The 20,764-nt window shown below is 49.2% G+C and overlaps 9 protein-coding genes across 9 annotated transcripts; 4 read left to right on the forward strand and 5 right to left on the reverse strand.

Annotated features, from left to right (window-relative positions):
* The first annotated feature begins 151 nt into the window (after positions 1 to 151).
* On the forward strand, positions 152 to 1,403 carry POJ06DRAFT_253086 (chromatin associated protein KTI12). Its single transcript, XM_056187589.1, has 3 exons — positions 152 to 392; positions 467 to 704; positions 808 to 1,403. Exons 1-3 carry the CDS (start codon positions 242 to 244, stop codon positions 1,262 to 1,264), a joined length of 846 nt encoding a protein of 281 aa, XP_056044014.1. The 5' UTR covers positions 152 to 241; the 3' UTR covers positions 1,265 to 1,403.
* Positions 1,404 to 2,201: 798 nt separating this feature from the next.
* Positions 2,202 to 3,434, reverse strand: POJ06DRAFT_238069 (uncharacterized protein; the record flags this gene model as incomplete). Its single annotated transcript, XM_056185981.1, has 7 exons — positions 2,202 to 2,615; positions 2,675 to 2,790; positions 2,838 to 2,907; positions 2,963 to 3,111; positions 3,165 to 3,186; positions 3,292 to 3,335; positions 3,392 to 3,434. 7 exons carry the CDS (start codon positions 3,432 to 3,434, stop codon positions 2,202 to 2,204), a joined length of 858 nt encoding a protein of 285 aa, XP_056044015.1.
* A 3,778-nt stretch (positions 3,435 to 7,212) lies between these two features.
* Positions 7,213 to 12,060, forward strand: POJ06DRAFT_253097 (uncharacterized protein). The gene is made up of 4 exons (XM_056187590.1): positions 7,213 to 7,400; positions 7,461 to 10,659; positions 10,706 to 10,826; positions 10,882 to 12,060. Exons 2-4 carry the CDS (start codon positions 7,467 to 7,469, stop codon positions 11,864 to 11,866), a joined length of 4,299 nt encoding a protein of 1,432 aa, XP_056044016.1. The 5' UTR covers positions 7,213 to 7,400; positions 7,461 to 7,466; the 3' UTR covers positions 11,867 to 12,060.
* On the reverse strand, positions 12,061 to 13,230 carry POJ06DRAFT_253099 (uncharacterized protein). The gene is made up of 4 exons (XM_056187591.1): positions 13,015 to 13,230; positions 12,824 to 12,961; positions 12,748 to 12,768; positions 12,061 to 12,696 (listed from the first exon to the last, which is right to left on the reverse strand). Exons 1-4 carry the CDS (start codon positions 13,174 to 13,176, stop codon positions 12,175 to 12,177), a joined length of 843 nt encoding a protein of 280 aa, XP_056044017.1. The 5' UTR covers positions 13,177 to 13,230; the 3' UTR covers positions 12,061 to 12,174.
* A 201-nt stretch (positions 13,231 to 13,431) lies between these two features.
* On the forward strand, positions 13,432 to 15,348 carry POJ06DRAFT_253103 (uncharacterized protein). The gene is made up of 2 exons (XM_056187592.1): positions 13,432 to 13,943; positions 14,000 to 15,348. The coding sequence occupies exons 1-2, from the start codon at positions 13,565 to 13,567 to the stop codon at positions 15,175 to 15,177; spliced, it is 1,557 nt and encodes a 518-aa protein (XP_056044018.1). The 5' UTR covers positions 13,432 to 13,564; the 3' UTR covers positions 15,178 to 15,348.
* Positions 15,349 to 15,477: 129 nt separating this feature from the next.
* Positions 15,478 to 17,259, forward strand: POJ06DRAFT_253105 (Tubulin/FtsZ, GTPase domain-containing protein). Its single transcript, XM_056187593.1, has 4 exons — positions 15,478 to 15,533; positions 15,655 to 15,677; positions 15,754 to 16,889; positions 16,942 to 17,259. Exons 1-4 carry the CDS (start codon positions 15,526 to 15,528, stop codon positions 17,119 to 17,121), a joined length of 1,347 nt encoding a protein of 448 aa, XP_056044019.1. The 5' UTR covers positions 15,478 to 15,525; the 3' UTR covers positions 17,122 to 17,259.
* POJ06DRAFT_253108 (DNA glycosylase) lies at positions 17,260 to 18,721 on the reverse strand. Its single transcript, XM_056187594.1, has 2 exons — positions 18,294 to 18,721; positions 17,260 to 18,143 (listed from the first exon to the last, which is right to left on the reverse strand). Exons 1-2 carry the CDS (start codon positions 18,528 to 18,530, stop codon positions 17,292 to 17,294), a joined length of 1,089 nt encoding a protein of 362 aa, XP_056044020.1. The 5' UTR covers positions 18,531 to 18,721; the 3' UTR covers positions 17,260 to 17,291.
* Positions 18,722 to 19,463: 742 nt separating this feature from the next.
* On the reverse strand, positions 19,464 to 20,682 carry POJ06DRAFT_253113 (ubiquitin-related domain-containing protein). Its single transcript, XM_056187595.1, has 3 exons — positions 20,471 to 20,682; positions 20,031 to 20,385; positions 19,464 to 19,970 (listed from the first exon to the last, which is right to left on the reverse strand). The coding sequence occupies exons 1-3, from the start codon at positions 20,502 to 20,504 to the stop codon at positions 19,919 to 19,921; spliced, it is 441 nt and encodes a 146-aa protein (XP_056044021.1). The 5' UTR covers positions 20,505 to 20,682; the 3' UTR covers positions 19,464 to 19,918.
* Positions 19,529 to 19,781, reverse strand: POJ06DRAFT_253116 (uncharacterized protein). The gene has a single exon (XM_056187596.1). It carries the CDS (start codon positions 19,737 to 19,739, stop codon positions 19,548 to 19,550), a length of 192 nt encoding a protein of 63 aa, XP_056044022.1. The 5' UTR covers positions 19,740 to 19,781; the 3' UTR covers positions 19,529 to 19,547.
* Positions 20,683 to 20,764: the final 82 nt, after the last annotated feature.

The following is a 20,764-nucleotide window of genomic DNA, read 5'->3' on the forward strand; positions in this document are numbered from 1 at the left end:
GAAGGACTTTAATCTACAAACGAGATGTGCAATTTCTGTAGTTACACGTAAGGATAGACGTGACCCTGGCGTCATCAAATCTAGCAAGTGGATAGGGTCCCACCATCTGCTTAAACTCCCAGCTTGAAAAAATGCAATTTCACTGCCTGAACATATCGGTTTATTGAGAAATATTTCGTACGGCGGCAAAGCCAACGATAACGCTACAGTTATTAGGGATTCTGGCTCTGGACATAGAGGAATGCCGATAATTTTAATAACGGGCTACCCTTGTTCCGGCAAGACCACCCGTGCCCATGAAATCATCGCCGCTTTCACAGAAATGGCGCCGGACCGCAAACTCCATCTCGTGTCGGACGACACTCTCGATATTGACAAGAGCGTCTACAGAGGTAAGATCAATTTGTCCCTGTATTCCGGGTCACTCCGTCTCCTGAATCGTCGTGAGGATACTAAAACATCAAAGATGCGAAGCAGGAGAAAATGGCGCGTGCAAATATTATGTCCTCGATTAAGCGATACTTATCGCGAGAAGCTATTGTTATCGTGGACGGATTAAACTACATAAAAGGATTTCGGTACCAGATATTTTGCGAGGCAAAGGCAGAGAAGACCACATATGCTGTCGTTCACGTTGGTACTCCCGTTGAGGTTTGCCAAGCCTGGAATGCATCTGTCGACAAGAACCCGTGGGACAAAGATTTGTATGTATTATTGTTTTTAACATTGTCTATACTTGGTCTTCGCTACTGTCAACGCTGTCAATTTTGTGAAAGTGGGTGAATATGGTACTAATGTGATGTCGAGATTCGACGCATTGGTCTTCCGGTATGAAGAACCGAACGGCATGAACAGATGGGACTCCCCACTCTACACGCTTCCTTACTCGGATCCAGCAATTACACCCAACGAAGGCATCTTCCCACCTCTCTTCGACTCTATCATCCACTCAAAAGTCAAACCACCCAACTTCGCAACGATCCTCAAACCAGCAGTTTCAACGGACTACATATACGAGCTCGACAAACAAACGCAAGAAGTCGTAAAACGGATTGTCGAGCTACAGCAGGAAGGTGGTCCGGGCCAGACGGTTGTAGTGTGCACTGAGGGCGCGGTAGTGCTGCCGGTTGAGAATGTTGCGATCGCGCAGTTGCAGCGGTTAAGACGGAATTTTGTCGCGCTGAATAAGGTGAGACAGATTGATGGTGGGAGAATCAAAAGTGCGTTTGCGGAGTTCCTAAATCGGAATTTTGGGACGGAGTGACACTGTCGCGCCAGATACGAGCGAAAGATGTCGTTTTGTATGATATCGGTGAAATACTGTATAATACTGCATTGGGATTAGGAACCCAAAATTTAATATATTCGGGACTGGACTAGAAGAGTTCGATTATTAGATGAAATAATCTACATGTGGGGCGCAGTTTTGCTGGAACCCTGACTTCCGTGGCATCGGCTAAATATGTCTCGGAGACTTATACGTGACTCTCGCGTAGATTGCTCTGTGACAATCCACCACAGAAATACATCATACCAACTGTACATATACTCTTACGGCGAGGAATAGGACTTGTTGCTGAATCGCTAACACAATCCAGGCACAACAGGGAGATTAGACCTTCTATCAAAAGTCATGAATCCATCCTGCGCGTGTCCGTTCTCCAGTTTAAGTGGTAATATTTGTTGATTACTATGTTGACGAGCCCTATAGCAGATCATCTGCTCGGCTGCAGCAATGTCAAATCAACGGGACAAACCACTTCCGAGCGTGTCCCATAACTTAGGTCGCGGCAATAACCCGTCGAGCGAACTTACCGCTTCAAATATCGTTTGGCAGATATGTGAGTAAGTAACCCTAGTTAAACATATGTGTGTTAGACTTGACATGAAATGATTCGAGATGATCGACTTGCCTTCGATGATCAGCGTCAACCTATTCGGTATCACTTAAGGCATATAAGAAATGAGAAATGTAGCTCTAGGATATGCATACAATAAGACACGTAGCTACAATTTCAGCTCGCAATAAGACAACATTATTCAGACATGGTTGAAATTTCGCGCGAGATTCGAACGAAGACCATTGGACGCCGTAATTCCTAATGATGCCAATAAGATTCGGACAACACTACTGGCACTATCAAAACAGTTACCGAGACACCCATACTACAACAAACTTCGAACTTGCAGATAATATAACTTCACATAATCGTACAGCACTGCTTGAGACATTTTGCCACCATTTGCACCTGATCACCGTCAGGCGGCTGCTGCTGCTGCTCAATCTGAAACTGCTGCTGCGGATGACCTGAATAAACACCCTCTTGGTGATACGCACCGCTCGCTGTATTCGCATAGCTGTTCCCATACTGCGGCTGGTCCTGGCGGCCGTATATATTGTTGTACTGAACCTGGGGCCTGTACGTGGCATTCGGCCTCTCTGGACTCGGGTAGTGATAATTACTTTGCGCGAAATTGTGTTTGGGTTGAAATGGCATCTGGCCCATTGGGGTGTATCCGCCAGGTCGCTGGAAGTTAATGATGATAACGCCCGAATTGTCGTCGTCTGCAGCATATTGAAAGCCGTGCTCTTGACAGAGACGTTCCACTGCGGGCTATACGGCATCAATTAGTATATGACTGGCATTCGTCGCAACTGACGGGAGTATTGTACTTTAATTTTCGCGACTCCGCCGGTGGAGTGATTTCCTTTGCCTACGATAACTTCCAGATGAGCCTCATTGCGAGCTTTGGAGGCAGCAATACGTTGCTCGAGATACTCCTCAGCCTCTAAGAGACATCAGTAGCAGTTGGTATAAGTGGGATGACGGGAATACCTTTGACATAAAGACCATGGAGATCGATTTCATCTGCATCTGAGTCTGCGTTGTTCGCGCGAAACACAAACTATAATAGCTGTAATCAATCAACAATTCGTACGCTTGTTAATGGCAAGACTTACGGCAGCAGCCTGAGCATTGTATCTGTCCATGTTCTCGCCATGCTGTTTGCCTTGCTCGGAGATGCGCTTCGCCTCAGCACCGTCACCACGCTTATGTGCCTCGTGGGCCGCATCGTAGCATCGTGAACGAGCTAGATACTCATTTGAAGCTGCAGTAATCCATCAGTCGGTCCGAGCATAAGAGTGGTAATGAGAACCCTACCTAAGTCGCGTAGGCGCTTATACTAGACGGAGAGTTAGCATCAGTAGTCTCTGCGTCTGACAAAGGCAATTCCACAGCAATTCCACAGCAGCGCCTCAAACTGCTCGTCAAAAAAGATCTGGAGTACCTCAGCATCGTCCGCATGGTTGTAATCACGCTGTGGTTTGAATGCTAGAAGACATCAGTTGCAATCCCCAATAGGTCAAACAATCCCGAGAAAAACGCACGCGAAAATGATAACGGAGATAATATCGCTGTAGTGGCGCTCATACTTTATAGCATGCGGCGTAAGAGTACTCGCTGAAACCCGGGTGCCGAGATAGACGCAAGATTACCGGTCCTCACTGATTGAGCACAGAAACAATTCTACTAAAAAGGGTCACACAGAAATCACACACTAATCGCAAAAGAAGGAGGCAATACTAGGCGCAACAGTCGTCACTCGCAATTGTCAGTAGCAGAAGGCCGTCAACAAGATGCGATGTGCATGCACAGCGGTGCTACAAACTTGCCGAACAATGGCGAACTTAAGGTAAGAAGCCACGTTGACATCACGCACGTGCCATTGATCTCTGACTCTCACCTAGCAAAACCTCACCAGACTCGCAAAACCCATTATATTGCGAAAATTAAGCAGAGCATTCGGGAGAGCTTAAGATCCAAGTGGGACTTGCACTGTACAGAAGCATTGCTGCTACTGTACAGCGGGGCTAAACGTGGCGGCATCCAAGAGACACTGCCACTCGCCATCATACACTCAGTGAAGTACTTGAGCATGGTGTTTTTGCAAGCATTGACGTTGCGGTCAAAGACAGAGGTGCATCTCTGGCACTCAAACACCCTGGATCGCCCCAAGGTGTGATTCACCCATGCTCAACAGGAGCACGTCTTGGACGTCCACTCCTCTTTGACTTCTAGCACTTGCGTCTGCGCAAACTGCTTTGCCTTCATGGCAGTCCGATCAAAAAAAGCACAGTGGCCAAGGGTGGCCATGCACGCCTTGACTTCCTGTTGTGCTTTAGGCAAGTGTGGAAGTTGAGCTTCGGGAAGAAATTACTGTGGTAATGGGCACACAGAAATGTCGCCGTCTTCTCTAGCATGTCCTCGACTAGGTGATTGATTCTCTCACCCAGTCGGAAATATGCCTTTTGAAGGTTTTGGCGTTTCTTGTGGTTCCGAAGAGCCGCCAACCGACTTTGTAACTTCCGCCGGCGGTGCAGCGGCTTCGACACCCTCACACTGTACCCCTCCCTTCCTCAACAACGTTCTCGTTTGAGTCGTAGCACGTCAGAAAGGTACGAACACCGGGATCTATAAAAACAAACTCACGCCGTGTTGCCTTCCTCTTCGCTTTCCTTTCATTGGGATGATGAGAAAGTAGCGACCCAACCGCGTCCTCAAGCGCCTTGAATCTCTGGTTAAAATTGTGGGTAATGGCTCTGTCAGCCATCTTTGACGGTGAGAAGATGAATGAATAAAAAGGCCGCTCACCACGGTTCCACTTCTCGTTCTGATGTCTGAGGCACGAAGGTACATTCGGCCAATTTATAATATAGTGCAGTGTGCGAATTATAGCGTTGTGTGACGAAATGACTCCTTTTCGGGGTCTTCGGAAAGTAGCTTGTCCCTACGAGTATCGGGTCGATGTTGTATGTGCGTTTTTCTGTGACGAGTTTGGGGAGTCCCTACTCGTTCACATTGTCTTAATGATCGTTATATATCTTTGTTTGTTTGTTTGTTTGTTTTTTATTGGTTTTGTACTTGACTCTCAGAGTGGCCTGGCAGAATATAAAAGGAGGGGTATGTCGTCGCTGCCAGGCAAGGAAATAGGATCTTGTCTTCCTGTGTATTATTTTTAATGCAATCTTGCCTTGCCTTGCCTTGTCCTTGCCTTGCCTTGTGACATGTTGCAAGGATTGTGACGTCTGTGAGATTTGGCAGTCTGATTGGGTTGCTGTTCATTCAAATTGACAACATCCACATCCAGGTCACTGAGTATTTAAACTACTATCGTCAAAGGAACGGTAAGTTTAGGTTATTAAGTCCACGTGTTTCACGTGAGACGTGACGGAATCTGCGGAACCCCACTGAATTAGGGCACAGTTAAGGGTTAGGAAATCTGGATATACTACGGTTACGCAAGGTGAACAGATATAGAGACCTAATTTCTTTTGATGTACCAATTGATACTACACAGGCAGGCAATCAGTATTCCCCGTTCTGTACTATGTTTGACTGCGCGTTCCTAATTGAAAAATTGCTTCCGTAGTCCAGCGAGAAAGCCGCAAAAGAAGGACAAAACCGTGTTCCTGGCATTTCCATCTTCCAAAATGACGACGGTAAAGAGTGTGGCTTCTTCGGAAGGAAGTTATGAAACCCACAGACGTACTCGGGAGAGGTTTTTCTGTGGCTCCCAAGTTTTTTTTCATCCCCGCAAGCCCCTGAGACTATGTACTTGATTTCGCCATTTAGGCCGCGTCCACATCCACTTCGTATTAACATTTCACCAGCAATCAATTTCGGTAGGTGGAGGCCACTGAGTATTTAACCTATTGTGGCTATGGATAGGCTACTCTTTTTCAATGCCCGATTGTGAAAATCAATTTTTGGCTATAGATGCTTTAGATTCTTGCGAGTTCAGTGAGTTCTGTTGGTTTGAATCGTTGGCTGGTGATTGAAATCCACAAAAGTCAATTTCATGCGGATTTTTCCCAGCCGTGGTGACGCATCGTCACCAATTTCTATGCCCGTTGTGATTTTGTGAGCTCTTCGTAACGAATTAGACCGAAAATCAGCGTAACTGCCCTGCTCAGCACGTGCCTTGTCCTGTGGCGGTGCAAAGTTGTGGGGCTGGGCAGGTTTTAAATTTGGCGAATTTCGAGAATATTTGGGCCGGTTGAGTCAGAAGCTGGTACTATCCAGGGTCACCTAACCCGATATTGAACTCCCAGTCCGCAGCCATATCGATTCATGATCGAATATTGTGCCATATCACATTTATGTACTAGCTGCGGATAAATAGAGAGCGAGGACATCTGGACTATTGTACATGCAATAATAATTCTCTCCGAAAGCAGAAGAATCTACGATATCGGGTGGCGAAGAGCGCTCCGGCGTTATCGAGCGGAACGTCGCTCGAATGAGACTGTGGCGGTGGGATGCATAATCCTCGCCTATGTGAGGGCCTGAATAAATCGTAATCAGCGCTCTCGTCTGCATGTGCGGATCATCCTACCGATCGATGTCGCGCTGCTACATGATGCGCTAATGAAGCTGAATGATTAATTCGCGAAAATGCGGGTTTTCACGGTCTTATTCATTAGCGATTAGCGGAAGGTTGCCGCGAAACAGAATCCGCGACGATTCGAGGGCCCACGGAGTTGGCGCCGCTACTGGCATGAACTGGATATGAACGGCAGTGATTGGCACATTCGATGATGGTCTATAAGGCCGCCGCTACAGTCAAACTCCACAAGTCGAGAGCGCAGCGCTCTTCTCCCAGTATTACCCGTGCCGTCAACTGATGTGCAGCATTGCATTTCTTTGACCTCTGACAGCCGAATGCGCCTGGTAGAGCTGTCACCATTCTGCAGTGGTCTCAATACTCGCTCATCGTCAATGGGTTTCTTGCGGCTCCTACGGCGGATGGTGGGCCGTCAGGTTAGGGCCGTGGAGAACGCTAGCATGGGCCGAGCACTTCGATAACTACGCTAAGCCCGACCAGGGCAAGCGACATGCGTGCGGGCACGCATATGCTTGCCTTTTTGTCCCTAGCGCGACCGACCGGCAGCTTGTCACAGAACCTTAATCGGCTTTAATTGCAGCGCGATTATTGCACTTGCGCCATTAATGCTATTTTTGTTTATAGACTCTACATCCTATACGCAGAGACTAAGGCTTTATTGTGCCCTATCTACAGCGACCCACCGCGCATTTTGGCGAAACTTGTCCTTCCTGGCCTCGAGCGTGCGACTGCGCCCGGACCACGACGAAAACAAACTCCCGCCGAACATTCAGTCTGCTCTATGTGCACACCGCCTCCCAACGTTCTTTCTCCCGCTAAATTGCGCCATTCCAGCCCACTTCTTGTCCATCCACTACCTCCTCCGACACTATCCGCGTCTAGAAATCGTGAATTTACTCTGCTAGCATTAGATATCCGCAGTGCGTCTATCGGTATATTCCTTTTCTTTCTCCCCCGCGTCCTGGTTTGTTTGCGAATATTTGTTGTGTTGTGTAAGCGATCTTTATTGCCCCGTGATCTGATCTCAACTGACATTCATTCTTATCACTTAGCGCACCATGGCGCAGTCATCAAACGACAGCGTTTGTTCTCAGCCCTCTGTTGGTCAAGCTCCCTCAGGAGTCGTGGGACCGCCTCAGCAAGCGACTGCTCAGGCCAGTTCCGATCAGGCATCAACGGCTTACCCCTCTCGGTATGCGCTTCAGGAACACTGGCTACCATCGCCCGCATCAAGCTTTGCAAGACACCCACAGCCACAGCAGCCCGTGCAACAGCAGGCACCAATGTATGGAACACCGGACCGATGTCCTGGACAGCACGAATTGCCGCAACACCCGCAACAACACTACTATGATGCGCTTCCTCGACCGCGGCCACCGCCGCCATATGGGCATACACAGCAGAGCTATCAGCAGTATCCATCAGAGAATACTGTACCTCCTGCATATAACTATGTTCTTCCTCCTTCACAACAGCATAAACCCTCGCAGTCTTATCCTCAACAATCCGGCGGGCCTCCGGTTGTGCACACGACTGCCCTGGGCCAAACCCAGCCATCGTCATCTTCGATTATGACCAATCGGAGGGCGTCATATTCCGCACAACAACAGTCTCATGGTCGGGCCTATGGGCCTCAAGGTGGATCACCTCAGCTGCCGTTGCCATCGCCATCGAGCCAGCTTCCCGTAATTGCTCAGCAGACTCAGCAAGCTGAACTATCACCACTAAAGCTTCAGCGCCATCCAGCTGATTCATACGGATTACAGCCTGGAAAATATATACAGTCGCCGGTGCGTCCCCAGCTTCCGTTGCCCCAGTCTTCGTCGTCGCTGTTTTCGCGGTTTTTGAATCCGCCGCTATTAAGCCCAACGCAGCCGCAGACGCCAAAACAACAATTGCCACCATTGCCAGCGTCGCAGCCACAAACGCAGGAAGCCATGAAATCTCCCGGTATGCTGCACAGAGTCGGATGGGATATTTCGATGCCACAAGCGCAGCCTCAGGGTCAGTATCTGCCGTACATTTCGCAGACTCCTGGGGGCACAAATTACCATCACCAACATGCACATCAAGAACCATCGCGGCCTTCCCTTTCCGGAGATCAACAACAACTATCCTATGGTAGACAGTTGCAGCCGCAGCCACATACTCCGGGAACAGCACCTTTTGGACGGTTCTCCGAGGAGTCGGTGCCGAAATATGACGAACGTCGCACACCACAGCCCCCGCAATATGCGGACCTGAATTATCAAGGCGGGCGGCGAGACTATCCCCAATCGCCGCAACTGGAGCCGGCGAGTTATCCACGATTGCGTGCGATCGATCCGGCATTGACGAACTCGGAGCAGCCAGAGCCACTGCACCGAGCGGTCTCGCTCGAGCAATACCACAGAAGCCAACAACAATATCATCGTGGGTCATTGGCCGCACCGTCGCCAGTGCTGTCGCAGGTTCGGCATACACCACAGCCGCAATCACGTCCCCTGTATGTGCAGGGTCCATCAAGGCCATGGGATCCCGCTTTAGCAACAACCAAAATGCCAGGCGATACTGCTGAAGCGCATGATGCTCCGCTACTAGCTTCAGTTTTGCGGCAAAGCTGTTCAAAGTCTCTTGCTAGCTCGCCAGTCAATGCGTCTCCATCCCTCCCGTCTACTTTGCTGGCTGAGACACAGCCTCAAGGGGAGACCGCACAATTGGAACTTGCCCGTCACAAATCGTCTATCGCGGCAATTTTGTCCCCATTATCAGCAGATAATCATCGATTGCGACTTGATTCGTTACCAATTCTCACTCAGGGAAGACATCCTCCACCACAAGAAGGACATCGTATACAATTGTCATCTCCCACTCAAAACAATCAGCAGGAATCACTGCTGAGAACGGTTTCTCGAATTTCTCCACAGTTGCCATCGCCTGCATATATCGTTTCTGGCGCGGCATTCCCGCCTGCTGAATCAATTGCGTCGGCGCCGAGATTGTCGCAACAGCAATATCGGCAATCTAGCGGTCAAAAATCGCAAGAACAGAATGAAGAGGCAACTGATCCTTTGATTGTATCTGGCCAGTACCATTCAGTATCCGAGCGTCGTGAAAGTTCATCCCCGAGACACGAGAAGAAGAGCAAATCCAGCGATTCTAGCGACAAAAATGTTCTCTCGTCGAAGCGTTCTGGCGAAATCAATGGCCGTGAACGATTTCGCACGATTGCTCCAGCACCTGGTGCAGATGCAGGAAAGCAACCCCATGATACTGCGTCATCTGTCGGCGCTTTGCCTCGCGTGGTGACGCCGCGGCCATTGAAGCCGAAACCAATACCTGTCCTTGCGCCTTCAGCACCGGTGGCTGCCAAGTCCGATCAACCGGTTGCCACCTCGACTTACCAGGCGGCCGAGGCTGTGGCCGTTTCCTTAGTGCCATCGAGATCGTCGTCGTCGTTGAGTTCTTCAACATCAGGATCATCCTCATCGTCGCCTCGGTCCTCGAACATTCCATTGAAGCCGACGTCACCGGTCATTGCTCAGCTCGTTACATCAACGACGGCCGCGACACCACCAGTTCCGGAACCGACATCTTCAGGCTCTGAGAATAAGTCATTCGATGCTCTCGCAGAACTCCGTTTGCCTCCACATGGCGTCACTGAACCGTCCATACGCTCGTCAATCCAACCGTCAATATCATCGGAGTCGGAAGTTCCACTTAAGCAGGGACTCTCTGACTCGGTGTTACTTGTGCCTACGTCAACTGCTATGCAGACAGTGACTCCACAGCCTGCGGCACCGTTTGTTGCAGCGACTGCAATTACGAACGAGGAGAAGGAAAGTTCCACAGAACCGACTCTTGCGAAATCTGTGTCACCGCCGGTTGAGGCAGCCCCTGAGAAGAGCCAAACAGTGTCGCCACTGTCATCACTTGCCGTCAAGGAGGCAACAGTGCTTTCGGCACTTGTTCAACGGGAATCGTCCACGGTCGGGCCACTTGCTCAAGTTAGGGATTCCAAGTCTTCACCGGCACCTACACCTGGCTCCACTCGTATGCCGTCGATAGATGCAAGGACAATCACAGCAGATACAAGGTCGGCAAGTGCGACTTCATTTTCTGCTGCCTCGCCGACTCCGGCATCGACTTCAGTAGCTATCAAGAAACTGCGGATGGGACCAAAGAGTACTCCGACGGCAATTATAGTTCCTATTTCGCGAAAACGGATGGCAGAGTCGGACGATTCAGAGGGGGATCGTAGTGATGATGAAGGTGAGATTCATAAATTGTGATATCTGCGAATATTAACGTTTGTTAGACCATGCTCGCGATTGGAAAGATTCGGATGTCGAGTCGGAGAAAGCTGAGAAGATGGCCGTTGACGAAGGTGAAGAATTGGAGGATGAGCCTGGGGTTCGTGCCGCCAAGAGACAGAAAGTGTATGCGCATATTGACTTTTTATTGTTAACTAAACTTGTCTCTGATCTACTACAGACTTAAACATGAAGAGGCATCACCTTCGACAACCGTGAAGGGCGAGCGCAAGCTATCCGGGATCTCTGCGACCTCAGACGACGCTACTTTAGATGGCCGCGCGAAATCCAAATTTGAACATAATTTCTCGGCTGAAGCTGCGTTTAATGAACTTATTGCCGCGGCTAAGAATCTTCGGAGCGCGTTCACGTTGACAGCCCCGGCTACATCTGAGGATCGGGAGACTGCGAATCCGAAGAAGCAACTCGATTTTACTGAAGTCGCTCTTCATAATGGGCGGGAACATGTTACAGAGTTGAAGATTTCACGGGATAAACGCGAATTGTGTCGACAAGCCTGGCTTCGAAGCGTTATTAAGGGTCGCGCCGAACTTTCATCAAAACATGATAACAGTGTATTGCGCCTTCGCCAATGGCTGAAGTGGTGGTGGGCCGATATTGCCGCAAGGCACTCGGAAAATCAATTACATGGATCATGGGGGAAACGTACGCAGATTTCCAAAGCGTGGCAGGCGGCGTACGATGTATCGGCTAGTATCGTGCACGCTCGTCTTCGTCAATGTGAACGAGTATATGAATTACAATACCGATGCGGCTGGCCAGCTCTCGTTCTAGCGACGATGGCGACTCCAGCCCTCGGGCCAACACAGCGTGTGCGCAAGTCGCATTTGGAGCGGGGTTGCGATGCTACGCAGATATCTCAGAAGGACTGGTCAGAATTTATTGCACTTGCAGAGAGTCGAATAAATGAGATTAGAAATGTCGTGATGATTCAATGCGGGTATGACGGCATACGACGGATCCTGGAGAAAGCAGCTGTCACCAAACCATTCGCTCTTCAGGGACTAGCGTTATTCCCGCCTTATACATATGCTGAAGATGCGGATACTATTGTGGTAATGCCACGGACACAGCTGACGAACTCGAGGGTAGTATTTGACAAAAGAAAGAAAAATAAAAGGGATGGGAAGAAGGAGAAAAATTAAAGCTGGCTATTACATGGCCATATTTTTTATTCGGGTATACATATTGGATGTTATATATATATTGTACATTGTTTGACACTTTACTTGCTTTGCACTTGGTTAGGGGATGGTACTATATGTCTAAACCTTAATATAAGGTATTTGTATTAATGATTGCATGAATTTCGTGCGATTTCAATCGTATGGAATATGGAAATCGATATTGTACATGGTTTCATTTCTACTTGATTCAGATGTCATTGCTAGCTATACGCATATATACCTACACGCATTTATACACATTCTTCTCTATCACTCATTATTATTAATTATGACCACTTTGGCAGCACCTTAATCACGATCAATCCCACAACTACACTAACAAACATGACAAGCGCACTGACGATGTAAAACCTCCACCCAATAGCACTTAACTGTCGATACTGCGTCAGTCGGCCACCTGTCCGTTTCATGTTATCAACGTTCCGATCCAATGCTGCGGCCGCATTATTCACCACGTCTTGATCCGCATCCAACTTCGTGCCGAGTGCTAGCGCATTGCGTTTGAGAGCCTGGGTCTGCGCGAGCAGGGACGTGGACATGGAGTCTTGTTGTTGGCGGTGGTATTCGAGTCGGGATTCGAGAGTCGTTGGTGTACCCGCGGGGATGGAGAATGGCTCGGATTTGTCAGTCGCAGGGGTCGGTGTTACTGAGGGTGTCGATAACATATCGACGTCGACGTTAGGGAGGTCAGCCACCGTTTTGGCAATTGACGGTTGCTGATGCTGGTATGCCGAGACCTTTCGGGCCTCGAGAGTGACTTTGAGCATGACCATTCGCTGGGTGATGGACTAATCGGGCTGTCAGCACGTTGTATGTGAACTGTAAATGACCAGACATACCCCGTCTAAGAGTTGCAATTTCTAAATCGCAGATGTTAGTTGCCACCTAACATGCCTTAACGTACCAATAACATACATCCTGAACATTCCGTATGCGCTTCCGTTCAGCTAATATCGTAGCCTTGACACCATTTGCGTCGCTTAATCCGGCGCTGCCACCAACCAACGGAGCCTTATCGATTTGGCCAAGTAGTTTCCGCGAATACTCCAAATTCTGCACAACTAATTAGTACTCCTAATCCATCGGATCGCTGACAGAATACTTACTGAAGATAATATATTCCGTTGAATCGTCTGCTTGAATAAATGCAACGCGTCATCCTCAACGAAATCAGCGTCGCTGGAGGTAGTTCGGGTGGTCGCCGGCTCTAGCGCTTCCACGTCGCGAGTCAGCCGTTCGATTAATGTTGATATGTCCCTTAGCGACATTTTAATCGATTATCGGTACTCATAAATCTTTGTCCGCTGACCGACGTTAAAAGATAAACACAACTTGAGGAGGACAACACAGGGCTTGCCCCATGCCCCGTGACACTGCTTAATTAGGCGAAGCATTGCTGCAAAGCTAGTACGTATTCAGTGTAGTGCACCAAGAGAAGCTTGTAATTGCGAACCTTAACTTGCATGCTTTATGAACAAATAGAAGCCAAAACGTCGCTTCGAACTCGGTCAATGTCGCGCTCGACAAGGGACACTTGGAATTGCAGTTAATTGATGATGTTGCTATAGACCGCATTTGTTTACACAGGCGTTACCCGCTACCATTTACGTGTTCGCACGGCATTTCTGTATACCGTCACGAAATCTCATCGGCAGGATGAGTCGGGATGGGAGCAGATCAGGCACGCCAGCACATTACAACCGTTCCTCACAAGCTGCCGTGTCATCAACTCATAGGTCTTCTATAACCCCGATAGGCACTCCCTCAGGCGAACAAACGCCGACAGGCTTCATACGGAGAAATGCTGGCGAGAATAAACGGCCGGGTATCGTGATCCATTGGTCGGACGGTGATCCATCGTCGTTTCCTTCTGGCGAGTTACTGAATCCGCAGACGACTGCGGATGGTACACGAAGCTATTTCACAAAGATTCTGCGTGACAATCCACTGCATACTGGATATTTACAAAAAATCGCGCAATTAATGATCGAATCCGAGATTTCGCGCGGTAAAGATCTTAGTGTGATCCCAAAAGGTGCCACAGATTCGACCGTTGGATTCTATTGGAGATACAAAGTTAACACGCAACAGGCGCCTCAATAGCATTGAAATCCATGCCTAAAGGATACGCGATTTTCGACCACTGCACCAACAAACAACCTGGCGTCGCGAAAGACAAACACGAAACGTGCATTTTCGGACATCCGTCCGGTCGCAAGTTCCGGAGTCCGCAGGAATTTGCACCGCACGCTATTTGGATGGCAACGAGTCCTGACCATGACAGATCGCAATGTAAATGCGAATTATGCAGTGTTAAAAGTATGGGTTTGCATCGTAGTCGTGCGAAACGCTCGACAGGAAAGAAAATGACGGAGGCGCAAATTATGAAGGAAGCTACGCGGTTACTGGCTGAAGAGGAGAGAAAGCAAGATGCAAAAATCGGCGCGCCATGGTATCGGACGGGCGAAGTTGTGCGGCATCGCGTGCGACGGCCTGGCCAGGATGACTACTGGGAACCTGCTTTTGTCAATCAGCGGCCGTCGTTGTATGACAATGAACCCGTAGTCGATGCTAAGGAGCAGGAGGCACGAGAAAATGAGGGATACGTGCTCTATCTGTATGAGTCGAAATCGATTTTGCAGGACGTGTCGGAAGAAGATATAATGCCTTGGCTGGCAATGCCGCAGACTTGTGAAATCGAAAAAGTAATGGATATTGTCCAATCGTGGTCTGTATTCGACAAAGATCGTGTAACCCCAGAAGGTACTGAATACAACGGTATGTTTTGGGGAGCGGAGAAGATATGGGTGGGAGAGCCGCTGAGGATCAAACCTGACCCTGGAGCTGAATCCGATCAGCCGAACGATGAGATTCTGGTTATTGAGAAGATCACTATTACGACCGATGGCCTGCTGGCTATTGCTGGTGATCTATATATTTCGGCTATTGTCACAATGCAGCCTAAGAATCCACCACCGCGGGTTTGTGCGGACAGGAATTGGAAGATGATTAACAAGCTAGAAGAGGCGATCGAAATAGGCGGCACAGAAGTATCTGGAAGGTGGTACTCCTCCACTGTTTGTGAGCCGACGTTATTGCACGACGCAATTGTTGACACAGAGAATCGCGTTGCCAGTCGAATGGAAGTAGCAAGAACAGCAAAATGGTATCGTCGCGGAAAGTCACCAACTGCAGGATCGCGGAAAAGACTTAAGATCCCCGATTCTGAAGACGAGAGACTGTCTTCGAACGGGAAGAGACTGAAGTGATGGAACGCTGTTACTATGGCGGACGCGTACATTGTGACATAGTCAAGTGGAGGATATGGAAATCTGTCTTGTTTAGTTGAGGTTAGTGTTATGGCTCACGGTTGTATATTAGAGCGGTATAGACATTATTAATAATTGCTTGGTTGTTCAATGCATTTATAACAAAATCTACTCTCGGCCCTATGTGCAGTTGTCGGGATAAAATCCGCCTGTTCCGCTTTAGCCCGATGTAAACATAAGGGTGTTTGTACCGTTGTTTACCTGTGATCGCGTCTCCTTCCCGTCCGCAAGAACATGAAAATCACCAACATCGCCCCTTAGCACGTCTCAGTCACGCGCTTGTTCAGAATGCCAAGGTACGCGGATTATGTCTTACTATGGGATATGTGCGGAGCAGTTTACAAATTGTCCACTTGAATGTTCCTCTGACTTCATCAATTGCGATTAGTGCTAACTTTCGTTTCTTTCGTTTCGCAGGGAAATCATCACAATACAAGCTGGTATGACATGTCAACTCCTATTTCCCTTCATTTCTGCCATTTCTACGATGAAGCGAATGATCTAATTTGGGGTTAGGCCAATGCGGCAACCAAATCGGGAGTAAATTCTGGGAACAGCTCTGTTTGGAGCACGGAATAAGTCCCGATGGCAATCTACGCACAGATCTCCCCACAGCAGGCACAACAGCGGACCGGAAAGACGTTTTCTTTTATCAGTCGGACGATACTAGATATATCCCCCGTGCGTTGCTGTTTGACCTTGAGCCAAGAGTAGTTAACGGGATTTTGAACGGCCCATACGCGAAAATATACAATCCTGAGAATATATACGTCGGTAACGATGGTGGTGGCGCAGGTAATATTTGGGCGTCTGGGTATCGGGCGGGCGAGACGTTGGCGGATGAGTTGATGGATATGTTGGATCGTGAGGCAGACGGTAGCGATTCGCTGGAAGGGTTCATGCTGCTGCATTCTATCGCTGGAGGCACCGGTAGCGGATTGGGTTCATACCTGCTAGAGCGGCTGAGCGATCGGTTTCCAAAGAAAATAGTGCAAACCTACTCTGTATTTCCGGCGTCTCAGCAGGTGTCCGAGGTAGTAGTGCAGCCTTATAACAGTTTGCTATCTCTTAAACGTCTTACACAGTATGCGGATGCGGTTACAGTGTTGGATAATGCAGCATTGTCACGACTAGCGGCGGACAGTCTGAGGGTACAGAGTCCAACCTTTGATCAGACTAATCAACTGGTTGCGACAGTGATGTCGGCAAGCACGACGACATTGCGGTATCCAGGATACATGCACAACGATCTTGTATCCCTACTTGCGAGCTTGGTCCCTACGCCTCGCTGTCATTATCTAATGACATCCTATACACCTTTCACTGCCGACCTCGTTGATCAGGCGAAAAGTGTACGCAAGACCACAGTATTGGACGTCATGAGAAGGCTTCTGCAACCGAAGAATCGTATGGTGTCGACCCAGCAGAGCGCTAATTCGTGCTTCATATCTATTCTGAACATAATACAGGGAGAAGCGGATCCAACCGATGTTCATAAGAGTTTATTGAGAATACGAGAGCGAGGGTTAGCGACGTTCATTCCGTGGGGTCCAGCAAGCATTCAAGTCGCTCTGACGAAGAAGTCGCCGTATTTGCAGGTATCGAATAGAGTTAGTGGATTGATGCTCGCCAATCATACAAGCATTGCTTCTGTAAGATGTCATAACCGTTGGTCCGTGATGATTATGCTAATAAGTTGGGCAGCTGTTTAAGCGCATTTTGGATCAGTATGATAGACTGCGGAAGCGAAATGCGTTCTTGGAACCATACAAAAAGTATCCAATGTTCGAGGACGGTCTTGAAGAATTTGATGATGCTCGGGAAGTTGTTGAAGACTTGATTAATGAGTACAGGTTAGCTGAAACTGCGCAGTACCTGGCGTGATGGATCGAGGGCAGGTTGTACGAATAGCGCTTGTAGTGGGTTGTATCGGTATATTGTAACGGCATATGTTTGTATTGGTATGGGACTTGTTTTGCGTCTGGCGACAGCGAAAGTGCTTTTGATGGTCACTGCGATTATTCTAGAAATGCAATTATCGTACATACAGCGGACTATCGTACAGCTTTCGTCCTGGGCCGCAACCTCCTGCGACCCACTAGGTCCTCGATATCGACAACGACCTCCTGTTTAATAACATGGTCTTCATCTGTAGGCATTGACGCGTCCGTACTAACTGTTTCACTCTCTACAACGGTTTCTGAAGCTTTCCGTTTCTTCCCTGGCGCTTTCGCCCTATCCTTGATTTCGGCCTTACACAAGCCCGTTCCCGCAATCACGCAGTCGCCGCACATTTTGGACCGCGCACCGCATATAGTCTGTCCAAACCCGACCAACAGCGGATTCGTGTCCTTCCAGTGCTCCTTGGGCACGATTTCTTGCAACTGCGCTCTGGCAATTTCGGGAGTGACGGTTGCAGGACCGCGCGCAGGCGGCACAACCAGCCGGAACTGCTGCGAGAGCCGCAACACATGCGTATCAACCGCCAGGCCAAACTCTTCATTCGGGTCCAAGTCCTGGTACGGGAGTTTGATGACAGTGTCTGCTAGTTGACCGTGGCCATTAGGATACGGTTTCGCGTTTTGCAAGTAGAGAATTCCCATTTTCGGTCCGATGCCGGGAAACGTCTTGACAAGCGCGTCAAGTGTCGTCGGGATTCGTCCACCAAGTTCGCCGCCGCTGACCAACATGGCGGCTATTTTCTTGATGTACGCCGTCTTTTTGGCGTGGAAGCCCACGCCGCGGATCAACGAGTCAAGGGTCTCGTCCGAGATAGAGAGAATGAGTTCGGGTGAGATTTCGTGCGGGCGGCAGTGGGCACGAAGATTTTGGACGGCGGCGAATGTGTGCTGGTCTTTCGTTTGGGAGGATAGGAGGAGGGATATCAGGATCTGGAGGTTTTGCGACTGTGCCTAGCTATTAGTTTCGCTCAAAAGTGATGCGAATAAAAAGATGGACAAATGGCGGCGCACGGTAAATCGCGCAAATAAAGCCCGAGTGATAGTGCAGTCAGAAGGGCGGCGAGGTAGGGAGAAGAAAAAGGCGATAATACATACAGCTATCGAGTTGGCGCGGACGACCTCGTCTGGCAGGACATGGCAGCCCATGGTATCAACCGGCGCCGGCACCCGCTCACGCATTTCGGTTACCAACCGGCGAACTTTCAACCATCGCTCGCGTAGATCCGTTAGCTTTTTTGTCGCTGCCAAAGGAGGCGGGACGTATGTCAATATCGCAGGACGCGCTGCGGCGGCGGCGTCGGATTCCGACGAATTTGTGGCCACTTGCGTCATTTCCGCGAAAACATCTCCTCCGTAGCCGTGTTTAGTTCCTAATACTTGTACTCGGAGTTGTCGAAATATAGCGGCCGTTATGCTGAACAATTTCGGTGGCGGGCGTACGGTCGGAACAAAAGCGACCGCTTAACCCTGTCTTTCCAAGGACAGCCGCTGTAAAAAGGGTTCGCGCTCGATTACCGATTTCGCCTAATTGTTTTAGCCCCGCAGGAGCAGCCGCAGTAAGTCAGGGTAAACCACAGAAAGCCAGACTTTGACATCTCGCCGGGTAACCAATTTTAGTACAAGACCCTGTGGATTGTTTCTTGTGTTGCTGGGTGCGGACGGAACATGCGGCGAGATCCCGTGCCACTTGGCAATCACACAGCCACAGCCAATTCTGCATCGCGAAGCACAAATGCGTCATATTTCGGCAATGAGCCACAACAGTAGCATCGGCACGGTGCAGCGCCGATCAAGTCGGAACAAGCCAGACATTCTTCGCCGCGTTTACCCGGTCTTTCCAAAAATATTACTGTGGCAATAATGTGTGTGGGAATAGCAAGGGTGGGTCGCCATCGGAAAAGAGTGCGGATGATGTGTTTGCTACAAAAGTGCGTGATGCTTTGTACTGTCCTCCATAAGCCGAGTATCGTACTGACCAACGAAGACGTCGAACACGGCTGAACGTAACCCACTGACTACAGAGGGCGTGGTTTAACGACGGCAGACTGGCAGCTGTCATCATGCTACCTGGCAAAACGCCAGCAGCGGGCCGAGCGTCGTCCCACGCAAAAGACTAGCTGACCATCACATGCTAGAAATAACTGAAGTGATATTTCTAAATTGCGAAGCATAATCAACTAAGCATGTTGTCACTTAATCGACGAGTATTGACAGTGTCATAGCCACGATAAGCAGATAACGTACCAAAGAGCAATGAGGCCCTATAATATTTATATAGATATATAATTAACTTAGATTGTAAAAGATATCACATAGTACTAAACATATAACCCAATACAATAAGACTGATCAAAAAGTACAACACCGACAAAACGCACTGCAAACTAGTACTATGACCCGACCTTGCAAAACAATAAACCCCATTGGCGATGTACGTGATGTGGAGATGCCGACGGTGTGACGGGATCGAGCGATGAAAGATTGCCAAGGGAAATTAAAAATGACTGCCAACAAAACGAAACAAAACAACGCAAACGCCATTGCCGGATAGACACTATTAATATATGAACAAGGTACAATGTATCGCCGACAAAATCACGAGAAATGCAAGAGAACAAGGGTGAGGACGAAACCGTGTGTTTAGGGAGGGAAGTGTGCTGTGGCGCATGGGGGTGGTAAGGGTTGGGCGGAGGTGACTAATTGCGGCACATCATCTCCGTTTATACCTTGCTGGCAACCGTCTGTTCCTGTTGCAGCTTCAAAGCATTGCGCCTGTTAACACAAGTTAGCATATGTCAAGTAAACCGACACTTGTACTGTATGGATACGCACTCATGAAGTTGCTGCTTGCAGTCCTGCAGGCCAGTGCACTTGTGGTCCTCAAGAAGGCGGTGCTTGGCGCAGAAATGACCATCACAGAACGAGCAGTCTCCCACGATTCTGAGAGGAGCCGACGTGCATGACTTGAAAGAGCATCGCTTCTTTGCTGGGCCGCCACCTCGCAACCGCAGCACAAGGTTGACTGTGACACCGTCTGTAACATCGCACTCTTGAAGCGACAACGAGTCATCTAAAACTGCGCCACCGTAGACAAGTCGCTGCATAGCGGGGGGAATATGTGATGACTCGGTGATGGCTCGCTTAACCTCACTGATGGAGTCTGTGCCATTGGCAGCAACAGCAAAGACTATGGGCAGGCGTGTCAGCTTGGTATGTCACTTATGAAGCCGCCCGCCGTCGGGCACGACCACCAGTACAGATGGATTACTCACGTTTGCCGTCGACGGTCTTGACGTTGAAATGCATGTTGGCCTGTGTTGCTAGCAGGATGGATGGATGGATAGATGAGAAGGGGACGGGAAGGTGTGCCGAAGGATATAGTGTGGTGAGTTAAGAAGGATAGCGAGGTGGGTCGGCCGGGCGTTGTTATATGGCAGCCCGCGTGGCACTCGTCCCGCACTCTTACGGCGGATTGGACGGGCGCAGGCTTGAATTATCCCAGGGTGGCGAGTCCATGCTCAGCCATAGTATGGCGCAGCACTCGTGGCGGGTGCCTCGTGATCCGC

The sequence above is a fragment of the Lipomyces tetrasporus genome (genome assembly GCF_029532465.1).
Source record: "Lipomyces tetrasporus strain NRRL Y-64009 chromosome Unknown POJ06scaffold_5, whole genome shotgun sequence".
Classification (NCBI taxonomy): Eukaryota; Fungi; Ascomycota; class Lipomycetes; order Lipomycetales; family Lipomycetaceae; genus Lipomyces; species Lipomyces tetrasporus.